This window comes from Ambystoma mexicanum, chromosome 5q, assembly GCF_040938575.1.
Source record: "Ambystoma mexicanum isolate Mex_15411 chromosome 5q, UKY_AmexF1_1, whole genome shotgun sequence".
In the NCBI taxonomy this organism is placed as follows: Eukaryota; Metazoa; Chordata; class Amphibia; order Caudata; family Ambystomatidae; genus Ambystoma; species Ambystoma mexicanum.
The window spans coordinates 365,893,130-365,917,325 of record NC_090933.1 but is presented as its reverse complement, the minus strand read 5'-3'; the positions used below and the strand labels follow the sequence as shown (position 1 = coordinate 365,917,325).

The 24,196-nt window shown below is 47.6% G+C and overlaps 1 protein-coding gene across 1 annotated transcript in view; it reads right to left on the bottom strand.

The window, feature by feature from the left end:
- METTL4 (methyltransferase 4, N6-adenosine) overlaps positions 1–24,196 on the bottom strand; it is a 331,121-nt gene that overhangs the window by 112,832 nt on the left and 194,093 nt on the right. The window contains exon 4 of the mRNA XM_069620861.1: positions 8,848–8,917. Within this exon, the coding sequence (XP_069476962.1) occupies positions 8,848–8,917 (70 nt within the window). The remainder of the gene's footprint in view (positions 1–8,847; positions 8,918–24,196) is intronic.

Here is a 24,196-nt window from a genome sequence, read left to right as displayed (position 1 = left end):
AAACCAGAAATCATCAACAGGAATCTGTCCACATGGAGATTTTACAACCGGCAGGCCCAAATACTGTACCGTCTGTAGCCTCCAATGCAAGAGAGCAGAGAAATACGGAGGATAGAGAACCACCACCCCTTAAATGGCCCAAAGGCTTGCAGACATTTCATCCCGTCAATAAGAAGAGGAAGGAGAAGAAAGCGCAGAAGGTTTAGCCATAGGATTCTGGTATGGAAGTGAGATTATAAGGGGCGTGGTCTGCACGCATAGTGTGAAGCCGTGAATCCGCCGTGCTCCTGCCCAAGATCCTGAAGCTGCCGACACTACGGCGGCAGAATCGAAATAGCAGCTACAAAAAATTAAGAGGCACGTAGCGGATCCTTATTGCTCCACTCGGCCGAAATCACAGAGAAAATCGGAGCTGGCAAAGAGGATAACGGAGCGTTTGAAAAAGCTCCCCTACGGCACCCAAGATGGCGGCTCCCAGCGCAGAGGCTGGCGGAGGACTGTGAGGAATGGACGGGGCGGAAGCAGATGAGATTGTGAACGTTTGCCCTCCGGATTGAGACGCACGGCAGAACCGCAGAGTCCTGGGCTGAGACCCCACGTTGAGAGGGAAGAGTGACCCCCGCCGGCAGACAACACGGAGGGAAGCCTGGAGGCCTGCCGAGGAGCTGGAGTGAAGACGAGACGGACGGAAGAAAAACCTACCCCTTCAGCGTTGTGAGGCGAAGACGATCGAGGTGAGCGGAGTCAGTCGACTGGGGCGCCAGGATTGCTGACGGCTGAGGAGCGGAGACGGGCGCTGCATACCCGGCGGGCAGGAACACGAGCAGTCCCGAAGAAGAGAAACGGTTTGACACAACACATGGTTCCCTATCACATACAACTGGGCCCTTACTTCGCACCTGGAAGGCAGACAGCGGAACTGGGATTAGGATTACAGAGCTAAGGCCTGCAGCCCGCCCTGTACACCTGGAACTCTCCAACGGGGCCATGTCGCCTCCTAAGAACAGATCAAAGGCCGCCACGATGGACGCTTTCACAACTGCATTCCCGAGGCAGCAACTACCGCAGGAAGCAATCCCTGTGGCAGACCCGCCACCCTCAGCGTTGGACCCCCGAGACGCTCAAATTTTGCAGGCAATTGCAGCGTTACGCACATCTATGGAAGGCATGATCGGAGAAATCAGGTCAGATATACAACTGATGAGACAAGATGCCCGCAACCAGACGGAAAGGGTAACTAGAACCGAAACGTCCCTGCAAGAAACCGGCGAAGACACACGGGAGCTAAAGGTGAAAGTCCAAGAACTGGAACTGACAGTGGCAAGACTAGAATCTCGCTCAGAGGATGCAGAAGGACGGGCCCGCCGCAGCAATGTCCGTATCCTCGGGGTCCAGGAGGACATGGAAGGCCCAAACCCCACCGAATTCATCGAAACGCTGCTGCTTCAAGAAATTGGAGCAGGCTCACTTACCCAGGGGTTCTCAGTGGAGCGGGCCCACAGATCCCTCCAGAAAAGACAGCCGCCGGGCTCATACCCACGCCCGATAATTGCAAAAATTCTGAATTTCCATGACAGGGAAGTAATATTGCGGTTCTCAAGAGAGGGCGGGGTGATAAAGAGGAATGACTCCGTAATAGTTATATACCCAGACTAAACCCCCACGGTGCAACGATCGCGGAATTCCTTCATACCTATAAAGGATAATGCAGAGGGTCTTGAACTTGATCCTCACAGCCCCCGGGAGCCAGTGGAGAGATTTTAGGGCCCAAGAGATGCGGTCTCTTGGCTTGAGGCCAAAGATAAGTCTTGCAGTCCTATTCTGGATTAGGTGAAGGGGGCAAAGGGAGTATAAAGGCAGATTGAGGAAGAGGCTATTGCAGTAGTCCAGTCTAGAGAGGACCAGTGCTCTGGAGATATTGAGTTTCTGGGAGAAGGTGAGGAAAGGGAGAATGCCTCTGAAGAGGTTCAGCCAAAAGTGGGCCTTCTTGGCAAGGTCCGCAATGTGAGGAGAGAAGGAGAGAGGGGAGTCGAAGATGATGCCAAGGTTTTCAGCCTCACAGGAGGGTGAGGGTAGGAGACCCATGGAGGGTGGCCAGAGAGTAGGAGGGAAAGAGGGAGCTGGAGTCCCAATGAGAAGGGTCTCTGTCTTACTGGCATTAAGGCAGATATTGTTAGCAGCGCACCATGCCTGAATAGCAGTCGAGCAGTCAGGAATGAGAGAGGAAGAAGATGAGGCATCTTGAAGGAGAGCTGTGTGTTCTCTGCATAACATTGGAAGTGAGGAGAGAAGTTGAAGATCAAGTGAGACAGGGGGGCAAGGTAGATGTTGAAGAGCCACAGCAGGAGGATAGAGCCCTGGGGGATGCTGCAGGTGGAGAGTGTGTTGGAGGAGAGAAAAGGGCCAAGTTGAACCTGGGAAAGTCGGTCAGAGAGGAAGGAGGTCAACCAGTCCAGTGCCAGGTCTGTGATGCCAAGGGTATCACAGAGCCGATTTATAAGGGTGGCACGATTGACCGTATCAAAGGCAGAGGAAAGATCAAGAAGAATGAGAATGGAAGGAGAGTTAGAATCGAGATTTGAGAGCAAGTGTTCACAGGTGTTCAGGAGAGCAATTTGCGAGCGTCTGGCTGCTCTGTAGCCAGACTGGTGGTCGTGGAGACAACCAACAGATTCAGTGTGGTGGATCAGTTGGGTGATGACTAGCTTCTCCAAGAGTTTGCACAGGAAGGTGGTAATGGAGAAGGGTTGGCAGAAGGCTTTTTGGGGCGAGGGTTCGCAAGGGAGTGCTTGAGGGGTAGTGGGGTAGTGGGAAGGAGCCAGTGGCAAAGGAGTGATTGCAGAAATTGATATGGGCCCTCTTCTTCAAGCAGATGGAGAGTCTGTATGTATTGCCTATGGAGCAAGTGGCAGGCCAGTATGTCAGTGGATGTGCCTGCCTTTTCCATCTCTGCACTTGCGTTGCAAAGAGGCTACATTGGAGTCATACCAGGTGTTGCGCTTGGAGGCACGCTTCCTACGGATCCTCATGACAGGGGCAAAGAGTCCTTGGTGTTGGAGATGGAGAGGTGAAGGTTAGCAAGGGCTGAGTCGGTGTGAGTCAGTGGCTACAGTGGAACGGGGAATGAAAGTGGTGGCAAAGCAGCAACTGACACTCGCTTCATCAGTCAAATGATGGAGAAGACGACTGACAGTGCGGGCAGAGGCTTAGCCGGGGGCCCAAGAGATCCAGATGAGAGGATAGGAGAGCATGGTCAGACCAGGAGAGAGGTGTGGTGAAAGGGTTGGAGAGGGGGATGTCAGCTGAGATGAGGGCATCCAAGGTGTGTCCGGCTGAGTGCGTCAGCCCTGATGGAAGAATGGTGAGGGAAAGAGTCACTCAGGCTGCGGTAGAGTCCAGTGGCCGCATCAGGAGAGTCAAAGTGAATATTGAAGTCTCTGAGGAAAAGAAGCTTGGAGGTAGACACCAGGAGAGAAGAGGTGAGGTCAGGCCACTTTAAAAGTAAGAGGGAGAACGGACCAGGGGTCCTGTAAATGGTGGCAAGAGTCAGCGAGAGGATAGGAGAGACACCAAGCCTGCACACGAGGCATTCGAAGGAAGAGTAGGACTGAGTGGGTATGATAGTAGCAGGGACCCATTCAGGGAAGATCAGGGCCACTCCACATCCAGACAGGTTAGGCCTGGGCTTAGAGAGGATCTTGTAGCCCTCAGAGAAGAGTGTGTGAAAAACAGTGACAGAGCTGGCAGTGAACCACGTCTCAGTGAGCGCGAGGATATCAAGGTCAACGTCTTCAAGGAGGTGACAGATGTCAGAGGAGTGTTTAACGGCAGAGCGGGTGTTGGGGGTAGCTGATTGCCACCTTTGAAGGTCTTCTGAGAATGGGTACAGGGATGTGGTACACCCGTCTGTGGTGGCAAAGGGGCCGGCAGAAGGAGAAGTGGCAGGAGAAGGGAGGAAGTTGATGAGAGACGGAAGATACCTATCAAGAAGGAGGAGGTTGGGCTGAGAGCCCTGGGCCATGACAAGGCCATTCAGGTAGACATTAATGATGCACCTAGAGGATAACTTGTACTAATTGCATGGCCTTTATCGGGATAGATTACAAAGTACCCACATGCATTTGTTGGCAGGATGGCATCAAATATTCTAGTTAGCCAAACATTTTCTTGAACAACACTTGGTCAGAAAAGCATCTGATCTGTAGATTGTGTCCAGAGAGTAGTGCTTACAGAAAGCATGTTGCATCGCCCAAGTAGCCACATTGCAGATCACCTATTTGGGGGCGTATCATTGGAATACTACTGACAGTGCCTTTCCCCTTCCGGCATGAGCATAAATGCCTCTGGCCTTAGTGACCCTCTGAACACTGCATGGTTCAAGAATGGATGTCACTACCTTACAGACCACAAATGCCTTGGCAGATGGTTTTCTGGAAGAAGGCCCACCATATGTGACAAAAATCTACCCAAAGCTCTGAGTTCCTTATTTCTATCTACGTAGAATTCCAGGGCCCTTCTCACATCGAGATCATGCAGATCAGCTTTCGGGCTCAGAGGGCAGATAGAAAAAAGATGGCAAAATAATTTCTGTATATATGTGGAAATCAAAAAAGAATTGGCGTGAAAAATTTGGGGGACCTCGTGGGCAATGGAGACATCATGGTGTTTTTAGAATTGCAAGATAAATTAGGGCTAGACAGATGGATGTTTTGTCCAATATTTGCAAATAAGACATGTGCTACATAAACAGCTTGGGGATGTTTTTGATTTTGCTCAAGAATCCCCATTGTAAAGATTGGTGGTGACTGAAAGAATTAATGAGAAACCGATTTCGAGGGTGTACAACTAGATAGCAGCAATTACTTCTAAAGCAGTGTGTAGGCTGAGAGAAAGATTGGAGAGGGAATTGGGCTCACTGGACGATGGGGACTCGGAGTGCGCCCTAGGTTTGGCAAAGAAAATAGCCATTAATGTTAGATTCCATATGATTCAATACGAGGCCCTATATAGGACTAATTATACACTCCAGAAGCTTCATAAAATGGGAAGGAGGGAGGACGATGAATGTCCCAAGTGTCGGAATGCAGTGGGAAAATGTTTCTGTATGGTATGCTTATGCCACCAGATTCAAAACATTTGGGGTGAAGTAATGGGATTTATTCCTTTATTTATTGCAAATGTTTATAAAGCGTGAACAAGGCAAAAGCAATGCATCTGTGCACTTTACAGAGAGAATCAATACAGTAAAATGCAACAAATATACAAATATTCACAATAATAATCAAATACAACTAAGACAGTAAAAACATTACATTATTAAAACAATGATGAATAAAACAGTCAAGGTAAAACACAATTAAAGACCTGAAGCAAATGCTAAAATACTGACTTCTATAACCAAGACTTTCGATTTTTTCTGAATTTCAGATAATTAGGTATGATACATATTTCTGGGGGAATAGCATTCCAACAGGTAGCAGCAGCCCCAGAGAAGAATCTCTTGTAAGAGGCTGAACTCCGAAACCTTGTGAGCTCTATCCCTTAATGCTCCCTGCTGCATACGCTTCTAGAGCCCCCAGAAATCTTCAATTTCTCTGTACGATATATGGGGCTTGACTCGTAGATAGCTTTATACGTGATACAAATCAATTGAAAGAAATTCAGGCTTTTAAAGGCAGCCAGTGATGGCTTTTCGAAATACGGGTGATTCTATCAAATGGCCTGGCTTCCAAAGTTAGGGGCCAAAAAAGATTGGGGCAAACAAACCAATAAAAAGTTGCCAACATCAATACAAGAAAGAACTACTGATTGAACTAAAAGACAAAAATTAGAAAGCAAAACAAAAGATTTGATTGCCCTCAAAGAAAATAGGTGAACATTGGCAGATTTAACTAAGAGTTAATAAGAGGAATCAAAAACAGCTGAGAATCGAGGAGAAAGCCCAGTGATATAGCTTAAGGCGCAAAGGAGGAGTTATCCCTTTTATGTTAGCAGAAGCAATCCACATATCAAAGAGGGAAGAAGAAGACGAATGAGAAAATAAAAGAAAATAATTCTTTGAGGGATTCAATTTCAAAACATGGGAAACCATCCAGTCTGCAATATCAAGTAAACATTTGCGGATGCGCAACATGTCTCCTCCCTCCAACAACACCCTGTTATAAAGTTGTGTGTCATCAGCATACTGGTGCATGTTAACCTTATATTTTACAGCCAGATCGCCCAAGGGCTTCATATATAAATAGAAAAGCGCGGGGGACAGGATTGAACCCAGAGGAACCCCAAATGGTGCTTCAAAAATATCAGGTCAGGCGTGTCCAGAGGTCACCACCTGTCAGACAAAAAAAAAAAAAGAGCGGACCCAATCCAGAAGCAGGCGCCCAATACACATCCGCTGCGAGAGTGTCTCCAAGAGAACCTCATGATTAATAAGATCTATTAACTCTGTACTAGAGGGCACATTGGAGGTGGATGCTTAATTAGGTCTGCTTGTTGTTTCAAGAGACACACCCTTTACCTCTTACGAGAGGACCCAGAAAGGATTAGCTATTGATCTTGCTAAGCGGGATATTGCGAGTGTATGGGGGTCGGGCAGTGTCCCTTCTATGTTAGAATGGGAAGAGAGAATGGACAGGAATATGGAGCTAGAAAAAATGGTTTATAAGTATGTTGCCCTGGCAAGAACGAGAAGATGTCGGGGAAATGAATACTCTGGAAAGAGCGACGTTAAAATGGTGATACACGTATTAGGAGGACGGGGGATGATTCCAATATCCACCAGTGAAGATCCACCAACACTTAGTTATTGGAACCTGCTCTAATAGTAATCCATTGAAATGGCTCTGCTTCACTGTTAGTTGTAACTGTGTCAGTCTCATATGCAACGGGCATGCAGTACAACTTGTGATCTAAGGCCCACCGAAACCAGAGGGTCCTGGTGAAAGCCATTCCCACAAAGTGAGATAGAACTCACCTGGAAGCATCAAAACTCTCCACAAGAAGAAAGCCTTTGGCCCTCCACATCTGCACCACCATGGGAAGGAGTGCAATCCTTTGTATGATGCTCAACTTGAACTTCAGTGAATTTACAGGGAAACTCCATTCAAAAAGGAGGTCCAGAAGATAATTGAGCAAGGCAGCCATCTGTGCCGAGGCTTGGCTCAACCAACTGCCTCAATTAGGAAAACATGGATCCCTGTCAACAAAGTTGAGATGCAACTATCACCATCATTGTGGTGTATAGTTGTGGGGCTGTACAAAGCCCAAAAGAAGTACTTTGTAGTGGAAATGGTACTCCTCAGTAAGTAACTTTAGGAAGGATTAGTGTGGGTACCAGAGCTGCAAATAGGCATCTTTTAGCTATGCAGTGCACGGCCCAGATCCTGTTGAAGGGACTAGATTACTTATTTGTGCAGTCACCATTTTAAAGTGCTCCTCTGGAGGGCATAGGCTGAACTGAAGGCGATTCAGAATGTTTTGTAACCCTGTTGTCTTTTTCTCCACTGCAAAGACTTTGGATTAGTAGCAATGGCCCTTCTTTGTGAAGGAGAGAGTTACTAGGCCATCCAAATCCAGCAAGATCTGGGTCTTCATAATCAGCTTTAGTGTCACTTTCTCAGTGATGAGAGTGGAGAGAGAGGTGGTTGGAGGGCGGAGAAGCAGTTATTGAAGGAGGCAGTAGTGTGGAGAAGGGGAGTAGTGGTGAAGAGATAGAAGGGGAAAAGAGGTAACATCATAGGGTAGGGCGAGACTTAGGAGGAATGAAACATTGGAGGGACAGAGGACAGGCAGGAGGAGTAAGTGAAGGGGTAAATATAGAGAGGGTGGGGTATATGTGAGCGTGCATTAACTAGCTTAATTCTAGCATAGTGCGCGTGAGGCACAATCCCAAACCCAATTAGAACACTAATCTATGGTTAGGGTAAGGAAAGTTAGCAAGTCCTGGAGGAGGGTCAGAAAGCCAACACTTAGGGGGGGGGGGTCACCATTAGCAAAAGCCAGATATAAAACAGTAGGGATTAAAGATAGATATCACTAACCTGGGAGTTACGAACACCTGGCTTAAGGAGGACATCCCACGGGAGATGTGAGAGAGAGAGGGAGCGCCCTAAGGCCCACAAATATCGCAATAAAACCCATTGGACCTTTCTTGAGTCTCAAAAAGGATTCTTGTGCCACCAGTTACAACCTACATAACTGTTTATAAATTGTATGACTTTTTACCAATTTTTCGCAAAGAATGTGCTGTAACGTGCACTGCTTCAATCCATTAGTTTAAAAATATTCTCAGCAAAAGAATAACCAAAGACCATCACGAATCACACTAGATTCGTTAGAGGTCATCATTACCCCCAGTCTTTCCCGCTAAAAAAGAATCACAATCTGCCAATGAACATAAATCATTAATAATACCAGTGCCCCTGCCTAATCTGCCAGAAAACGCTGCTTCATTCACTGGGCACGTGTTGAAATGGACAAAGTAGTTAATTTGGACGTAAAAGGAGGATGCATATTTTGTAATATGTCTACCATATATAAATGAACAAATTGATAATTATCATGTTCAATTGTTATGGTTTACATTATAAATTAAATAACTAAAACTCATCCGGATCCCTGGTGGATAGCTCACAAGTTAGGGACTGGTCTCTGACATAAGGGCAGCCTGCATTTCACACGTTTGAATCCCAGGGGAGCTCTTAGAAGCTCGAGGGATCTGCCATGAAGCTCTATATACAAGTTAGTATTCTTATGCTTATTATTTCTATTATAAATATCTACTGTTTACACACAGGATTAATGACTAAACATTTTGTTTAATAACTTCTGACATATTGAAATATTTACCTGTTGCTCCGTTTCACTGATTTGTTCTCCCACGGTGGGTCAAGAACGATGACATCATACTTTTTGCCATCTAAAATAAGTAATAGATTTATAGGTTAATGCAATGCCCCACACTGTGATGAAGTCCCATGTTGAAGGCTGGGTGATGGGACTGAGATGATCTTGGGCACCAGATGCCACTACCCGCGCCATGATGCAAGACCCAGAGGGAACCGGAGGGATATAAGGATGATTTCCCCAAGCCCCAGGCCCATCAACAGCTCTAGGTCCATAGTCTTCGAGGAATCATGACAATTGTCGAGATGTTAGAGGAGGAGGAGAATGTGGCTCTGAAAGATAACTTGCTCAATGACCATGGGACAGCATTTACAGGGGTTGTGTTACAAAGAAAGCAGGGAGGCACACACACAAGGCAACAAATAATCCAAAGCACTGAACACGATTCCCTCTGTTACCCCTGCTCATGTGAGTGCAGATTACAGGTCCCTGTCCGGCTGCCAGGAAACACTCTCAGCAGATCAGAGAAACTCTTTGTATACTAGTATGACATCCCCCTAAGTGTATCATGCCTCTGACCAAGGAAGGAACTCGAGAAATGGCAATGATTAATTACAGAAGGAGTTTGCTGTTTTTGCTTATGGAAAAAACATGTGTGACAAACAGAGATTTGGCAGCCTGGTTTCAGGAGCAGGGACACTGATATGGAGGACTGGTTTCAATTGATGTCTTCCACAGCAAACGTTAAGAACGCTAGGACAAGGTCAGTAATCTTGGGTGGGAGGCCTACCAGGGTGGATATCAGAGCCATTCCTACCCCAGAGGAGGGAATCAATGGCAATGGAGGGGTACCTCAAACCAATGCTGGGCAGACTGCCTGGGAGAATGTAATGCATCAGAGCCTCCAAGCAGACTATTCCAGTCATCAGAGTTCTCCGAACTGCGCAAAGAAAGAGAGCATCAAAGCGAAGCAGCAGAGAATCTGCGTGGCCGCATTTTGGAGAAAAGGTGAAGTATTGGTTGGCAAGAGCAAGTGGTACTGTGTGATGGTTGTCCATGCAAGGTAGGTGAGTGGGAGCAGTACAGGCAGTGTACAGAGTGGCTGGAAGGGGACAGAGAGTGAAAGGAGGTAGACTGAGAAGATGGTGGGGTGGAGAAGAAGTAGTGTGGAGAATAGTGGTAGTATGGAGAGTGGAGAGAAGAGTTAGTGTGGAGAGGAGAGGGTAGAGGTAGTGTGTAGAGAGTAGTAGTGGTAGGCAGGTGTGGAAAGGAAAGAGTAGTAGTAGAGTAGAGAGGGGAGAGTGGTAGGAGAGAGCGTGGAAGGGAGTAACATCAGAAGGTGGAGGTAGGTGGTAGAAAGAGAGGTAGACATCAGACGCACAGAAGGGGAAGAGCAGGAGGAGAGAGAAGGTGGGTGGAGTTGGAGAGAAGAGGGAGGAAGGGAGAGTAATAGAGTCACAAGGAGAGGAACATCAGGTCATGAAAGGAAGAAGAACGAGTGTGTCTTGAGTACTTAGAAGGGACAACCCTACAAAACTCTTAGAACTAACCTGAACGGTAGAATCTGCATAGCCTAGGCAGTCCCAGAGGACGATTATACTGATAAGGCAATCGCCCTTACGTGCTCACTTAAAGCAAAGAAGAACTTAGACAGTAGGGAGTCAATAAGCTCTATATGCTAACCTAGGAAGTAGGCATGCCTCGGCTATGGTGGAAATGCTTAATTTAGATGAGAGTGCGGGACGGCACTTAGGGCCCTTACAAAAACGTTAATAAAAACCCTTGAACTATCTCTGGAAGTTGGTGTTTTTTTTGGGCCATCTGTGACAGCGCACACAGGCAAACCCAATGTCCACTGTTCTTGAGAGCCCTGTGCAAAGGAAGAAATCACTTGCATACTCACCACAAACAGCAATGAACTTCAGGCCCTGAAATGCATTTGCCACCATTACAAAGATGAATGTGAAATTAAGATGACCGCCCACATAGAAGTAAGTGAGGATGTGTGCACCGATCCACCCACCGAACAGCTGCAGCTGGGAAGTTTGCAGTCTTCTGGTGATTCAGCCCATAATAATGCTTGTTCCCCGTGAATGCCAGGATGAACTTGTTTTAACAATTAGCAGCCCCATGGGTAATTGGGCATGAGTATAAGAAGGAGGGTAAAACAGAGATGCATGGGAGTCAGAGGTTAGATGTCTTAAGGCAGAATAGGGCTTGCAGAGTTGCAAGGAGGAAAGGTGTAGAAAGGAGATGGAAGGGATGCAGAGGAGCAGAACGGAGGAGGAAGGTGGAGACCGAGAATAAGAGGAGAAGAGGTGAAGCAGATACAAGGGAGCAGAAACGAGGAGTGGGGAGAACATCAGAGAAAGAGAAGGAGATGCAGAGATGATCAGAAAGGAGGAATAGGGGGAGAACATGACAAAGAGAGAAAAGAGCAAAGGTGAAGGAAGTTAAGGTAAGGAAACAAAGAGGAGGGAAAAAATGATGCAGAGAGAAAGCCAGAGAAGCAGAGAAGACAGGGGTTAAGGAGGTGAAGCCGGACTATCCGAGGGCCCAATGCGACCTCGCAAAAGATCTTAAACTGTCTGATGCCTGTCCCAGAAGAGTGACATACTAACAACATCTATGAAATGCAAGCAAGCAAGCAACTTCAGTGGGCAAGAAAGAAATTTTACTGGATTTAAAACCCCGAGGTCTATGTGAGGTTTTACTCAACAGAAAGGCAGAGTCTTTGTGGAATTAGGAATACCTGTGAACTGCGGGCCAGACATCCATGACTTCACTTTTATTTTGCTATTGGGTATTTGTGTTTATCTGTTCTAAGGCCAGGAGGCAGTAGAGCAAAATAAGTATGGTGCAAAAATTCATGCTGTTCATAAAATGTACATCACCTGACGTTTATCTGGAACAGAATATACAGCCTAACTGTTGTAATGAATATTACATATAAAACTACATGATATATGTGTTTATGATTGTTTATTTACGTTGTCAGATGGTGGGCAGAATTTTGAGTGCCCTGCCTAACACTGTACAGAATGGCTACTGCTTGGGTTCAACAAAAATAAATCCGAGGGGATTGGGTCCTACAACGTATTCCATATCTATGACAGGTAATCACCACAGCTGTGCTGCTTTGGAAAATATTCAGTATCTGCGTCCTGCGTCGATGACGTCGATACGCTGTCCTCGAGGGCCTCCGTTGAGCCAAAGTCACCGGATGTTATAAGTAGGACGCACGACGCCCGTAGCCTAAGTTCTGTTTTTTCCGCAAATGTGTTCGCTTCGGAGATCTCAGCGCGCTTCGGTTCTTCTGAGTTCTATTCTTTTGGTTCTTCGAACCTGTTAGTTTGTGAAGATTTCCATGATGTCGTCGTCTTCTTCTACCCCGCGGCTAGGTTTCAAGAAGTGTTGGGAATGCGGTTCCAAGATGTCGCTGACGGACCCGCACAACGCCTGCCTCTGGTGCCTCGGTGAGGACCACGCCACGGACGATTGTGACGATTGCCAGTCGTTAACTTCGAAGGCCTTCCGGGAGCATAAGAAGAAGCTTTCTGTCAGTAAGGTGGCCAAGCCCCGGGAGTCGAAATCCACTGGGCTTTCGACTGACGATTCGAGGGGCGACTATCCGCATCGTCGGCGTAAGTCCAGGGGATCTCGGTCCCGGAGTGGGTCCCGCCATTCCTCTGCCTCTTCGAGGCACTCACGAAGCACCGTCACAGGTCGCCTTCCCAGTCCTTGTCCCAACAAGCATTCCTCTCCTGCGGAATGGGATTCATTTCGTAAGGAGATGATGGCGATTTTTCAGTCGCAGGGCTCCGTTCCGTCCGCGCCGTCGAAAGACGCCGGCCGTGACTGTTCTAAAGCCACCACTCGCACGCCCTCGGGCTCGGGTGGTCAGTGCGATCATCGGGCACCTTCGAGGTCTTGATCGGACAAGGTGGATCGCTCTAGACATGCCCGCTCCAGGTCCCGGCTCTCGACGCCCTCGAGACCGTCGAAGCCTGTGAGGTCTTCTTCGAAGACGTCGACGCCATCGGCGCCGTGTCCGTCGAGAGGTGCACTCGAGGCTCCGAGGAAACCCTCGACGCCATCAGCGCCGAGGTCGTCGAAGCACATGCTTGGGGCACCGCCCTCGAGGACTGTGTCGAAGCCATCGGCACCACACTCAACGTCGAAGCCGATTCCACCGACGCCCTCGACGCCTTTTGAGGATGCTTTGTCGGAGGTACCCTGTGGCACGGTGGAACCCCCTAAAAAGGCTCTGGCCAAATCAAAAAATGTCTTTGTCCGTTTTTCTGTGCCCCCATTCCAGCCTCTGGATTATATTTCTGAGGTGGAAGAAGGGTCTGAGGAAGAAGGTTTGGTTCCTGATGAGGTACCTGACGAGATTTTGTCTGGTCATAGCCAGATTGAAGTCCTGCGTCAGTCGTTGCACAACACCAGTGGTCTGGACACCTCTCCGGAGGTTGAGTTTGGTAGGCCTGAGCCTGGCACGCACACGAGTCCTCGTACCAGCGCCTTATGTCAAGGACTTGGGGTGGTCTGTGCCACCAGTGAATTTTCTGCAGGATGACCTGACGGATATCCTTGACCAAGGTCCACCAACTGACCCAGTACTGCCATTCCATATGGCCTTGCAGAGAAGGGTGGCAGCAGCTTGGACTGCTCCGTAAAGTCTCCCCGCAATGAGCAGGTCTTTGCTGAAGAAATACCGTCCAGCCAGTAGCGACCCCAGCTACTTGACTACGCACCCCACTCCGGAGCGTTTGGTGGTGCCGGCGGCTACGGCCCCGGCAAAACAGGCGTCGTACCCTACCATCCCTCCTGATAGGGACGACACACGTTTTGATGGCTGGGCGAAGAAAGTGGTTTCTTCAGGGGGTATGGCTTTACAGGCAGCCAACTCCGTGTGTGCCTTAGCACGTTTCACTCATACTCTGTGGAATTGTGTCTCTTTGGCGGCTGAACATATTCCCGAAGGGGAGGAACGGGATGGTTTTCTTGCTCAAGATGGCAAGGATGCCTTCTGTGAATCCGTTCGGTCGGGTCTGGACATGGCAGATTGCGTCTGCCGGTCCATGGCGTCGAGCACCGTAATGCGCAGATTTGCGTGGTTGAGGAAGTCAGGGTTTGCTGCTGATGTACAAGCCCGGCTTATCAACATGCCCTTTGATGGTGAACATCTTTTTGGCAGCAAGGCTGACGAGAGCCTTGAGAGGTTGCAGACCTCCAAAGCTGCAGCAAAGTCGTTGAGCAAGGTACTCGAGGTGCCAAGGCCGCTCGGGCAGTTGCCTCTTTACTCTCAGGCAATGCCGCAGCTGCTTCAGCTCAGTCATGAGGCAATGTCCCATGGTTCGCTGGTTGGGGGAAGGCTGGCGCAGCATCTTGTAGAATGGCGTGCCATTACTTCAGATGTGTGGGTCCTGGAGATCATAGCCTACGGCTACTGTCTTCCTTTCCGGCAGAGGCCTCACAACAATCCACCATGGAATCTCTCTTTGAAGAGTCCGGATCCGCTCCTTGCGCAGGAAATACAATCCCTGCTGGAGAAAGGCGCCATAGAACTGGTGCCTGTAGCGGAGAAGAACAAGGGATGGTATTCCCCTTATTTTTTGATTTTGAAGAAAGACGGAGGATTGAGTGCGTGGTTTGAACAAGCTCCTCAGGAAGGACAAATACAAGATGGTTACTCTCTCTCAAGTCCTCCAGGCCCTTCAACTTCAGGACTGGTTGGTATCTCTCGACCTCAAAGACGCTTACTTTCATGTGCCAATCCATCCCAAGCACAAGAAGTACCTGAGGTTCGCGGTTGGCGACTTGCACTTTCAGTTTCGGGTCCTGCCGTTCGGATTGACCTCCGCCTGAGGGTTTTCACCAAGCTCATGGTGGTGGTGGCAGCATATCTCAGGAAAGGGGGGATTCACGTCTACCCCTACCTGGACGATTGGTTGATCAGGGCACGCTCTCCCGAGCAAGTCCTGGATCATCTGTCAGTCACCTGCCACTCCCTTCACAAGCTGGGCTTCTCCCTCAACTTAAAGAAGTCCCACTTGACGCCAACTCAGCGGCTCCAGTACATCGGAGCAGTGCTCGACACATCCCTGGGGCAGTCTTTACCTCCCCAGGTGAGGGCTCATCACATTCAGCAGATGGTGCACAAGCAGTCCTTTGGCAGGATGTCGGACCCCGTTCAGGTGCCGCCCTCGGTCGCCCAGGCCCTTCTGTGGTAGGCCGTCGAAGGCAATCTGATGAGGGGGGGGCTCCATTTTGGCTACCCTGGCCAGAGGTGAAGATCGTGACGGACGCATCCCTCATGGGATGGGGAGCTCATGCCAACGAGTTGACAGTCAGCGGTTGTTGGTCTCCGTCGGAGCCCAGACTCCATATCAATCTGTTGGAGCTGAGGGCCCTCAGGCTTGCCCTGAAGACTTTTCTGCCGACTGTGCGAGGGAAGAATGTCCTGATTCTGATGGACAACACAGTGGCCATGCACTACCTCAACAAAAAGGGGGGGGGGGCAGGGTCACTTCCTCTGTGCAGGGAGGCGATGCAGCTCTGGCTCTGGGCCATCCAGCAGGAAATTTCGATCTCGGGCAGTTCATCTGGCCGGAGACGAAAACGAGAGCAGGCAGAGCGCGATCTATCACGAGTGGGAGCTGGCTCAGGAGATTCTCCTGGAGATCTTCGCCCTTTGGGGGACCCCACAAGTGGATCTCTTCACCTCCAGTGTCAACCGGAAGTGTGAAAGGTTCTGCTCGTGGGAATTTCCTCCAAGAGGAGCCTTAGGGGACGCATTCGTGGTGGAGTGGTCCTTCCCACTGCTGTACGCGTTTCCTCCAGTCCCCGTAATCCCGCAAGTGCTGCGGAGGTTGCAGAGGTTTGGTTCCCGGATGATCCTCATTGCTCCGGCATGGGCCCGGAGAACGTGGTACCCGGACCTTCTCGACTTGTCCATCTGCCCTCCACGTCGTCTTCCCTACCGAGACGATCTGGTCTCACGGGAAGGGGGTCAGGTTCTCCATCCAGAGGTCAGATCCCTCAACCTTCATGCTTGGCTTCTGAAAGGTTGAGGTATAAGGATTGGGACCTCCCTGAAGACGTGATGGAGGTGTTGCTTTCGGCCCGACGGCCTGCAACAATGTCCCTGTACCGTTGCCGTTGGAGAAAGTTCTGCGACTGGTACAGGGTTAAGAATGTGGATCCTTTTTCATGTGACATTCCTGTGGTTCTGTCTTTTTTGCTTTCTTTAGCCCACAAGGGCCTGCGAGTGGGTACCATTAAAGGTTACCTGGCGGCGCTGTCCATAGTTAAGCGCTCGTCTGAGTAGTGTTCTTCTTTCAAAATTCCTTTAATTTCTCAGTTTCCGAAAGGGCTCACTAATGTGTTTCCACCGTCACCTTTCCAGGTCCCAGTTGGGATTTGAACTTTGTTCTAAAATTCCTAATGGGTGCTCCATTTGAGACTGTTAACCCTTAAAACTGTACTTTTAGTTGTGGTTACTTCCGCTCGCAGAGTGAGTGAGTTGCAGGCACTTTCTGTTAAGCCACCCTTCACAGTGTTTCATAAGGACAGGGTTGTCCTTAGAGTCCGTCCTTCGTTTCTTCCGAAAGTTGTATCGGAATTTCATTTAAGCCAGAAGGTCATTCTTCCGGCATTCTATCCTCGTCCGCAACCTGGTAAGGACGAGGAGAGGCTCCATAGGTTGGATCCTAGGAGAGCTTTAAGTTTCTACATTTCACGCATGTCCCGGGTCAGAGTGGACGATCAGCTCTTTATTGGTTACGCTGGAAGGCGTTTGGGACAAGCTGTTACTAAGCAGACTTTGTCTAGATGGATTATCTTGGCAATTTCTGAATGTTACCGCTTGGCGGGTAAGGACCCTCCGGTAGGCTTACGGGCCCATTCTACTAGGGGTATGGCTGCCTCTACTGCCCTGCAGAGGGGTGTTCCTATTCGTAACATCTTTGAAGCAGCCACTTGGGCTTCGGTCCATACTTTTGTAAGACACTACTTCCTAGATTCTATCCATGCTCAGGATCTGGCCTTTGGCAAGGCGGTCCTTTACTCTGCATCTGCATTTTGATTGGGCATTCTAAATTTCTATATTCTAAATTCTTTTCCCTCCTCCATACGTTGGTACTGCTTTGGGAGTCTGTCATAGATATGGAATACGTCGGAGGATCCAATCCCCTCTTAGAACAAGTTACTCTCTTACCTGGTAACGTTCTTTCGATGGGATGGTCCGACGACGTATTCCATATTGCTCCCTCCCTACCTGCCCCGCTACAGAATTTCTTATGCGATTGCAGCTTACGTTTCTGCAAGGCTTTCTGTGGTCATACTGGCAGAAGATTGGTGCCACACGTTCTGGGAAAAGACTACAACTGAGGCTATGGGCGTCGTGCGTGCTACTTATAACATCCGTTGACGTCGGCTCGAAGGAGGCCCTCGAGGACAGCGTATCGACGTCATTGACGCAGACGCTGACGCCGAAAAGTTTTCGAAGCATCACAGCTGTGGTGATTAGCTGTCATAGATATGGAATATGTCGTCGGACCATCCCATCAAAAGAACGCTACCAGGTAAGAGAGTAACTTGTTCGTCTCTGTGCAGCAACATTCTCTGTGTTCAACAAAAGGTTTCTGGGTCTCTTAATCATCAATGTAGAACATATTCTCCACTCTTGAGGGGGTGAGGTTTGAGTATCCCCCACACTTCCTTGTTGGCTCCTCGGTCTGTAGATTCAGATCTTCTGCTTCCCATCCATGACTCCTGGCAGACCCTTTCATCTAGGTCACTGGGCCCTGTGTGAGCCAGCACGTTGGAGCCTAGAAAGGGGCAGTAGTTAGAGGCAGGGTTTCCAGCAAGAATTTGACCACCTGAGCTTCCCTACAGGTACAGCCTTCTTCATCTCCCTTTCTTGCGGTCCTAATACTAGGTCCCAACATACTGTCCTCGTCTACCTCCTTGACAAGTCGCAATAGTGTCGTTCCTAAGGGAAGCTTCCCTGCACCTCCTCTTCTACTCTTTGATCTCTCCTACTTCCACCACCCCTGTGCCTTTCCAAATGCTAGCACCAGCTCAGTCTTGAGGGCATGACTACTACTGTCTCAACTCCTTTTGGCCTTCTTCTCCAACCTCCTTTCCATTATTCTTCACCTCAACTCTTCTCCCGGTCAACTCCGTAATGCACTCCTCCTCTTCTCCTCCATTGTACCTTTCAAACCTCTCTTAAACACACTCCTCCACCTCTTTGCCAAGCTAACTGCCAATTTTCTCTATAATCCTTTCTCCTTCCTCTCCTCCTTTAGCTCTCCCTCCAACCACCCCACTCCTGCTGTTCTTCCTCAGCACTTCCTTAATATCCACCACCCCCTTACCTTTCACTGCTTCTTTACACTCCACCACCTCCTTACACTCCACCACCTCCTTACTCTGCACCAGCTCCAAATTAATCAGTGGCTACCTCTCTACAGCCTTCTGCTTCAACTCCTTCCACATTCGCCTCCAACACTCTCCATAGCTTCTCCTCTGCCTCCAAACTCCCACTCTGAACCTTGCCAGGTCTACTCCAGAACTGCCTCTTCTCCTCAACTCTGTGCTGGGAGCTGGCAGCTGGCCTTGCATAGGGCTCACATTAAATAACTTTTCCCTGGTTGGCTGGAGGGGTCTCATAACCTATATCAGCATGCACAGGCATTGTGATGTCCTGTAGTTCTAACCCTTGGAAGGAAGTCGACGAATGGGTCAGCTGCCATATTGAATCTCTTTTTAGCATGTTCTCTTCAATGGATGGGCTGCAGCTGCTGTTTTCTTTCCCCGTCTGTGGCTGGTCCCTCCCTGACAAGCTTTCTTAGTCTGACTCTTGTACACAAGCGGTCAAGGTAACTGTTAAGCTTTCCTTCTGAGTGGTGAGCAGACTGGAACACTGTTTTCCCTATATGCGGTTTGATGTTAGTATTTCTCCCACTGATTTCACAGAAAAGATTTGCTGCAGAAGATTATTCCTCCTTTGTGCCTGCAGCTCCGATGGAGACATAAGCTTTCTTCTCCCCAGTGTTCCCAGTAGTGTGAGAAAGAAGTGGAGTTCTCAATGGGCGTGTGGGATCTGCACAGGAAAGGACTACCCATCTAGGTATTAAATGGGTGAAGGGTGAGAGTTCCCGATTACTGTCCTCCTTGGGGTGGAAAACGCTTCTGTGGGGCACTCAGGACCCTCTAATTTCCCCCTCGCCCCTCCATATAATCTTCCTGTCACCAAATCTGTTAGTATATTTTCTTAGTACGGTCCAGATTTTCCCTCAGTAGAAGATGGGATTATGGGAAGGTAGTTAGTTATTCTTAATTTGGTTTGTTAGCCGGGTCTAGTTAACTTGGCCACAGATCATGTTTCCCTGCGCCCCTCCTGTTTTAGGGAAGCAACAAGGATTCTCTATAGTCCTCTTCCTCCTGAATCCATAGCTGATACTCCCGGATCCGGTCCAGGTTTATCTCTGACACTGACGGAAATCTGGGAGGTGTAGTCTTTGACTGTTGGGTTTCCAAAAATAGGCAAGGTGAAGTGATCTGAGAATATAAATCTTCGAGGACCTGGGAATGGTCATGGCCAGGTCCATGTGAGGATGACCACAAGGTCACTATATCATACTGTTTAGAATATAGTCTACCTCCAAGTAGCAATCAAAGAAATTAACTGATGTATATTTAGGACGAATGCACTTTGTATAAATTCAACAGAAAACTATGTATCTGGCCAACCTACTGAATGGGGAAGAGTTAAGCCTCCGCGGTAGTGCTCAATTTGATTATGAAAACAACTAAAATTACATTCCCTGCGAAAAATAACGCATTACAAAACCATTTCCATTTAGAAAACTGCAAGACGATTTAAAAACATGTTAACTCATGGACACTGGAGCTATTGGACTGGGTTGTGGGCTAGCTTAACTGTAGGTTATTCTAAAATAGCAAGATGTGCTTACTGATATAACTTCATTACACTAAGAAAAGTAATGGTATCATGTTTGTAACATGAAGGGAATGAACACATATGCACACCTGAGAAGTTCAGGAATGAACCTGTTTGATAGTTTTAAGGTAAGTAAGGAGGTGCAGAGGAGAAGCACACAACCCTGACACTAGGTTGTGAGTTTAGGAAAACAAAAGGAAGGAAGGGTATCCACTAGACGTGGACCACGCGCTTCCCCTGCACACTCAAGGTACTGTCGATAGACAGTCAATAAATATGATTTTCTAAAAATAATTCTGTGTAATAGTATATGTCAATCTGTTTAAGCAAAAGTATTTAGCATTTAGCAGATAATTCTCAGAGTTATTAATTTAGTAATCCAGTGTATTTTAGGTATGTGTACACTTGAGAGATTTAAAAGGTAAAATTAAAAGGTAATGTTTCCGCACCCAGCAGCTGTCTAATAATGGATAGTGTTCATGGTAGTTTAAAGGAAACAAATATTTCTTTTATCACAAACATTATTCCGTTGGTGATTATAAATGTACATGTATTCACGTACATCAAGTTAAATCAACTCCAAATAAATTGTGTATAATGCAAAATTGTATAAATGTGTAACAGTCTCTGTTATTTTTCACAGATAACGGTACATAACATTCTCAACGCGTTTTGGGAAAATTCCCTTCATCAGGAGTAGTAATATGGATTTTCTCCAAGTCTATTCATCTTCATAGACATTCTTCTTTTTCTAAACTTCTCTGATGAGTTTTCAGGATATCTATAAGAGAGATCATATTTCTCAGAATCTAACTTATTCACATTATACCAGTATTTCTTTTAAATTGGGTCTACCATACATTATGCTGGTTCATACCTCGCATAAGTGCCCCGAGGTTGGCTCTAGTGCTGAATTCACAGCCTTGATTCAGAATTGGTTCCAAATGTTGGTCTAGGAAAGTGAATCACCTATAATTTAAAAATGAGTCTATTTAGTATGGAAGCCATGTGTGAGAGGTTTGTGGTCTATATATCATCTGGGGATAGAAGGGGGATGAAGAAAAAAAGGTACCTTAGAGCTCTGTTTGAATTGGATTCCTGTGAGAAAGCTTGGATAACCTTGAGTAGCACGGGTTACCAAAAGATTCTGGTGGTGTCACAATAAATGTGGCTGGTAAGAGAAAAACATAACAAAACGGTTCTAGTTCTCTGAGTAATTAAGATTAGAGTTATGTGTTAGGTTAGCTTATATTAAGAGAGGCATCTTACCTGCCATCAAGTGATTCCCAGAGGTCTAATATAAGTTAAGGATGCCCATAGGTAGATCACTCTTAAGTCCAAACACTCGTCTTCCAAAAGGCTTGTAGGTCCACAACACAGCACAGCCAAACAGCAGGAAATTCGCACTCGCCCTTTACGCGGTCGGGCTTCACCTTAAATAAGCTGATTTAAGAGGCCATCAGTTGGTCATCTAGAGGATAACTGTAAAGTCTTACCTTTTAAAAAAAATAGTTGAAATATGGAAGTGAAATGGAGGATGGCGCTCGAGTATCCATACGGACAGAAATGATGCTGTAACTAACGCTCAAAACGCGAGCGCTAAAATGGCGTTCAGCGTTGTGTGCGCGATGACGTCACCAACGTGGTGACGTCACATGTAAACATGTGACGTCACGCCACGATCATGTCGTGTAGCGTTCTCACGCCCGGAGGCGCGGGTATATTCAAAATAAAATTTAATGGCAGATACATCCAGATAAGGAGGCAGTCTGTCTGGTAGCTGAAGTGAGCAGGTAAACCATTAAAAGGCTGACGGAATACAATGCTAATGGAGTAAGTTGACTAAAGTGAGAGGGAATGGGCGAAAAAAAACCTTATGGGGGTCATGATGGTAATTCAGAGGAACAGTGTGTGGTATAGGACAAATGATAAGACATTCCTTTCATTTGATCGAGAACAATATCCACAAGGGAGATTCAATAGATAATTTATGGGATCTACAGGTAACTTGTTTTGTCATCGATAAATATGGCTAGATAATGAAATCTGTCAATGTACTAGGTAATATGGCTAGCATGATCTATTGAAGCACTGTAAAGAGTACAAATGGTTTGAGCGAATAGTAGGGAGAAGAGAATAACACATTCTTCACCTTTACTTCTATGTTATTAACTCAACCTTGGGGCACATATGCTGACAATGGCCCTCATTACGACCCTAGCGGAAATCGAAAAACGATGGCGGAAATGCAATACCGCCATCGAATAGCGCTCGGTGCGATTATGACCCGTCACCGTAAAGTACGATGCCATTAGCGACACCGTAGTGAACGCCAACGCTAACTGCACCAAGTACGCGCACGCGCGCCATGCAAAACCGTAATTACCACCATGGCGCAACGGTACGCGAATTCTGACCCTAGCGGACATTTACCTAACGCCATCAAGCATGGCGGAAAGTACCATTCCGCCATGGTGAGAAGTACGGCATCGCGAACCAACCGTAAATGGCCCTACTGAGTGCCTGTACACCACTCCCTGGCCACATTGCACAACTCCTCGTAGGTGCAATGAAGTCACACAATGCAACCAGTGAAATGTACAAGTCACCCATGCATGCCAACGAACAAATGAATGTAGGGGCTCCAAGTGCCTTGTGAGTGGCCATCCATATTTGCCATGTCACCATTGCCGTACTGATGCAGCACAGGCATGTGAAGGTTCAAGTACAGCAATATGAACTGAAATATGAGACAAAACAACAACAGGCCCCCATCGCTTGACACCAGTGCAAGGCAACATTCAAAGCAGTATCCTGAGGGAGACTGCACCAGCCCTGTACTCTTGCCAGTAAACAAACCAACCATCAGCATAAGCATGTACCACACAAGTTGGCAGAGTGACTGAGCAGCCAGGCTCATCTCAAGAGGGGCCAATGGGAGCTGCAGGGCACAGATGGCACGAATACAGAAGCTATTCCAATGGACATGACCTCAGTCTCCCTCCAAGAAACGCACGCAAACACAGGCACCTGTGACCAGCCATATTCTGATAATCACATCATTCCACCAATCCACCTGGCTGACCGGCATCTGTTACACAAAAGCTAATCCCCCGCCCCTGAGCATGACATCATTAAAACAGTCATAATGGCAGCCCCTATCCCTGACCTCACTGGGCTTCGTAGGCAAACGCGCCCAGTAAAGTACCACGCAACTATACTCAGAAGCCGGAACCCAATGCAGATCTTCTCACAATACATCGCTCCACAAATAGGAATATGCTACATTACTTGCAAAGAATAACGCTACACGGTTAATATCATAATAGAAATTTAATGCACAACAAAATCACCAAGCCCATACAGCTATTAGGTCATGAACTCCAAAATATATTTCATTATTGTGGGCTGCATCCGCAATAAATGACCAGCTTCTTCTTGTGTGACGCCCTGTTCCTTCATGGTACACAGGGGCTACATTCACGTTCAAAAAGGCAACATGGAAGCGCCTAGAACCGCAGGGCCGTCCCATTAGGTAGGCACTAGTCCAGCTGAAAGGTCGATATGTTGCTCCTAGCCACTAGTACTGCGTAAGGGCATGTGGCCCATTGGCGATCGTCCCATAAGATCGTAATGGTGCTCCACTGATTAACACGAAGCAGCAGGTGTCGGGAGTAAAAGCCATCTGCAGGAGTGGCATACAGATGGCAGCGGCAAAAGGGGAGGAGATACCTGTCACCCAAATGAAATGAAAAAGAATAGTATGGGCATCAGAACTTCATTTGAATTACTCACTTCAATGATCACACTAAATCTACAACCATATGCATGCTAGCCCACTCAAAAGGATTATTCCCTTCCAAAAATCACTTGCGAATCATAACTATATAAATCGAGGTGAAAACACTATTACAAACGAGTCTTTGTGTGCATGCGTCTGTTAAAACAGAATCCATTAGATGGGATTAGTAACGTGCATAGACACAAGTGTTTGAAGGCGCGTCGAGACAGGGAGGGTTCAACAAGGGCAGATAGACGATGGTCCCACTATGGCAGCTCTGCATCACATAGCGCAGGGGAAGTGGATAGATTCCAAAAAGCCATGTACATGGCAAACTCTCAATTAAATCATCTGTCCATGCATCCATACATCATTCCCTCATCCCGGTATGAAAACGCCTGATTATTTACTCACATAACATGTGAAATTTCCATTGAGTCTGTGCGTAATGCAGTCTGCAAAATCCACTGTGCTCCAGCCCGGAATTCCAGTGTTGTGAAGTAACATGTATTTGGGAACGTCCGGCCTTATCGTCCACTACGCTATTGCGCATCCCATACTATTCATATCAATCATTGCATTCTCGCCATGGCCCT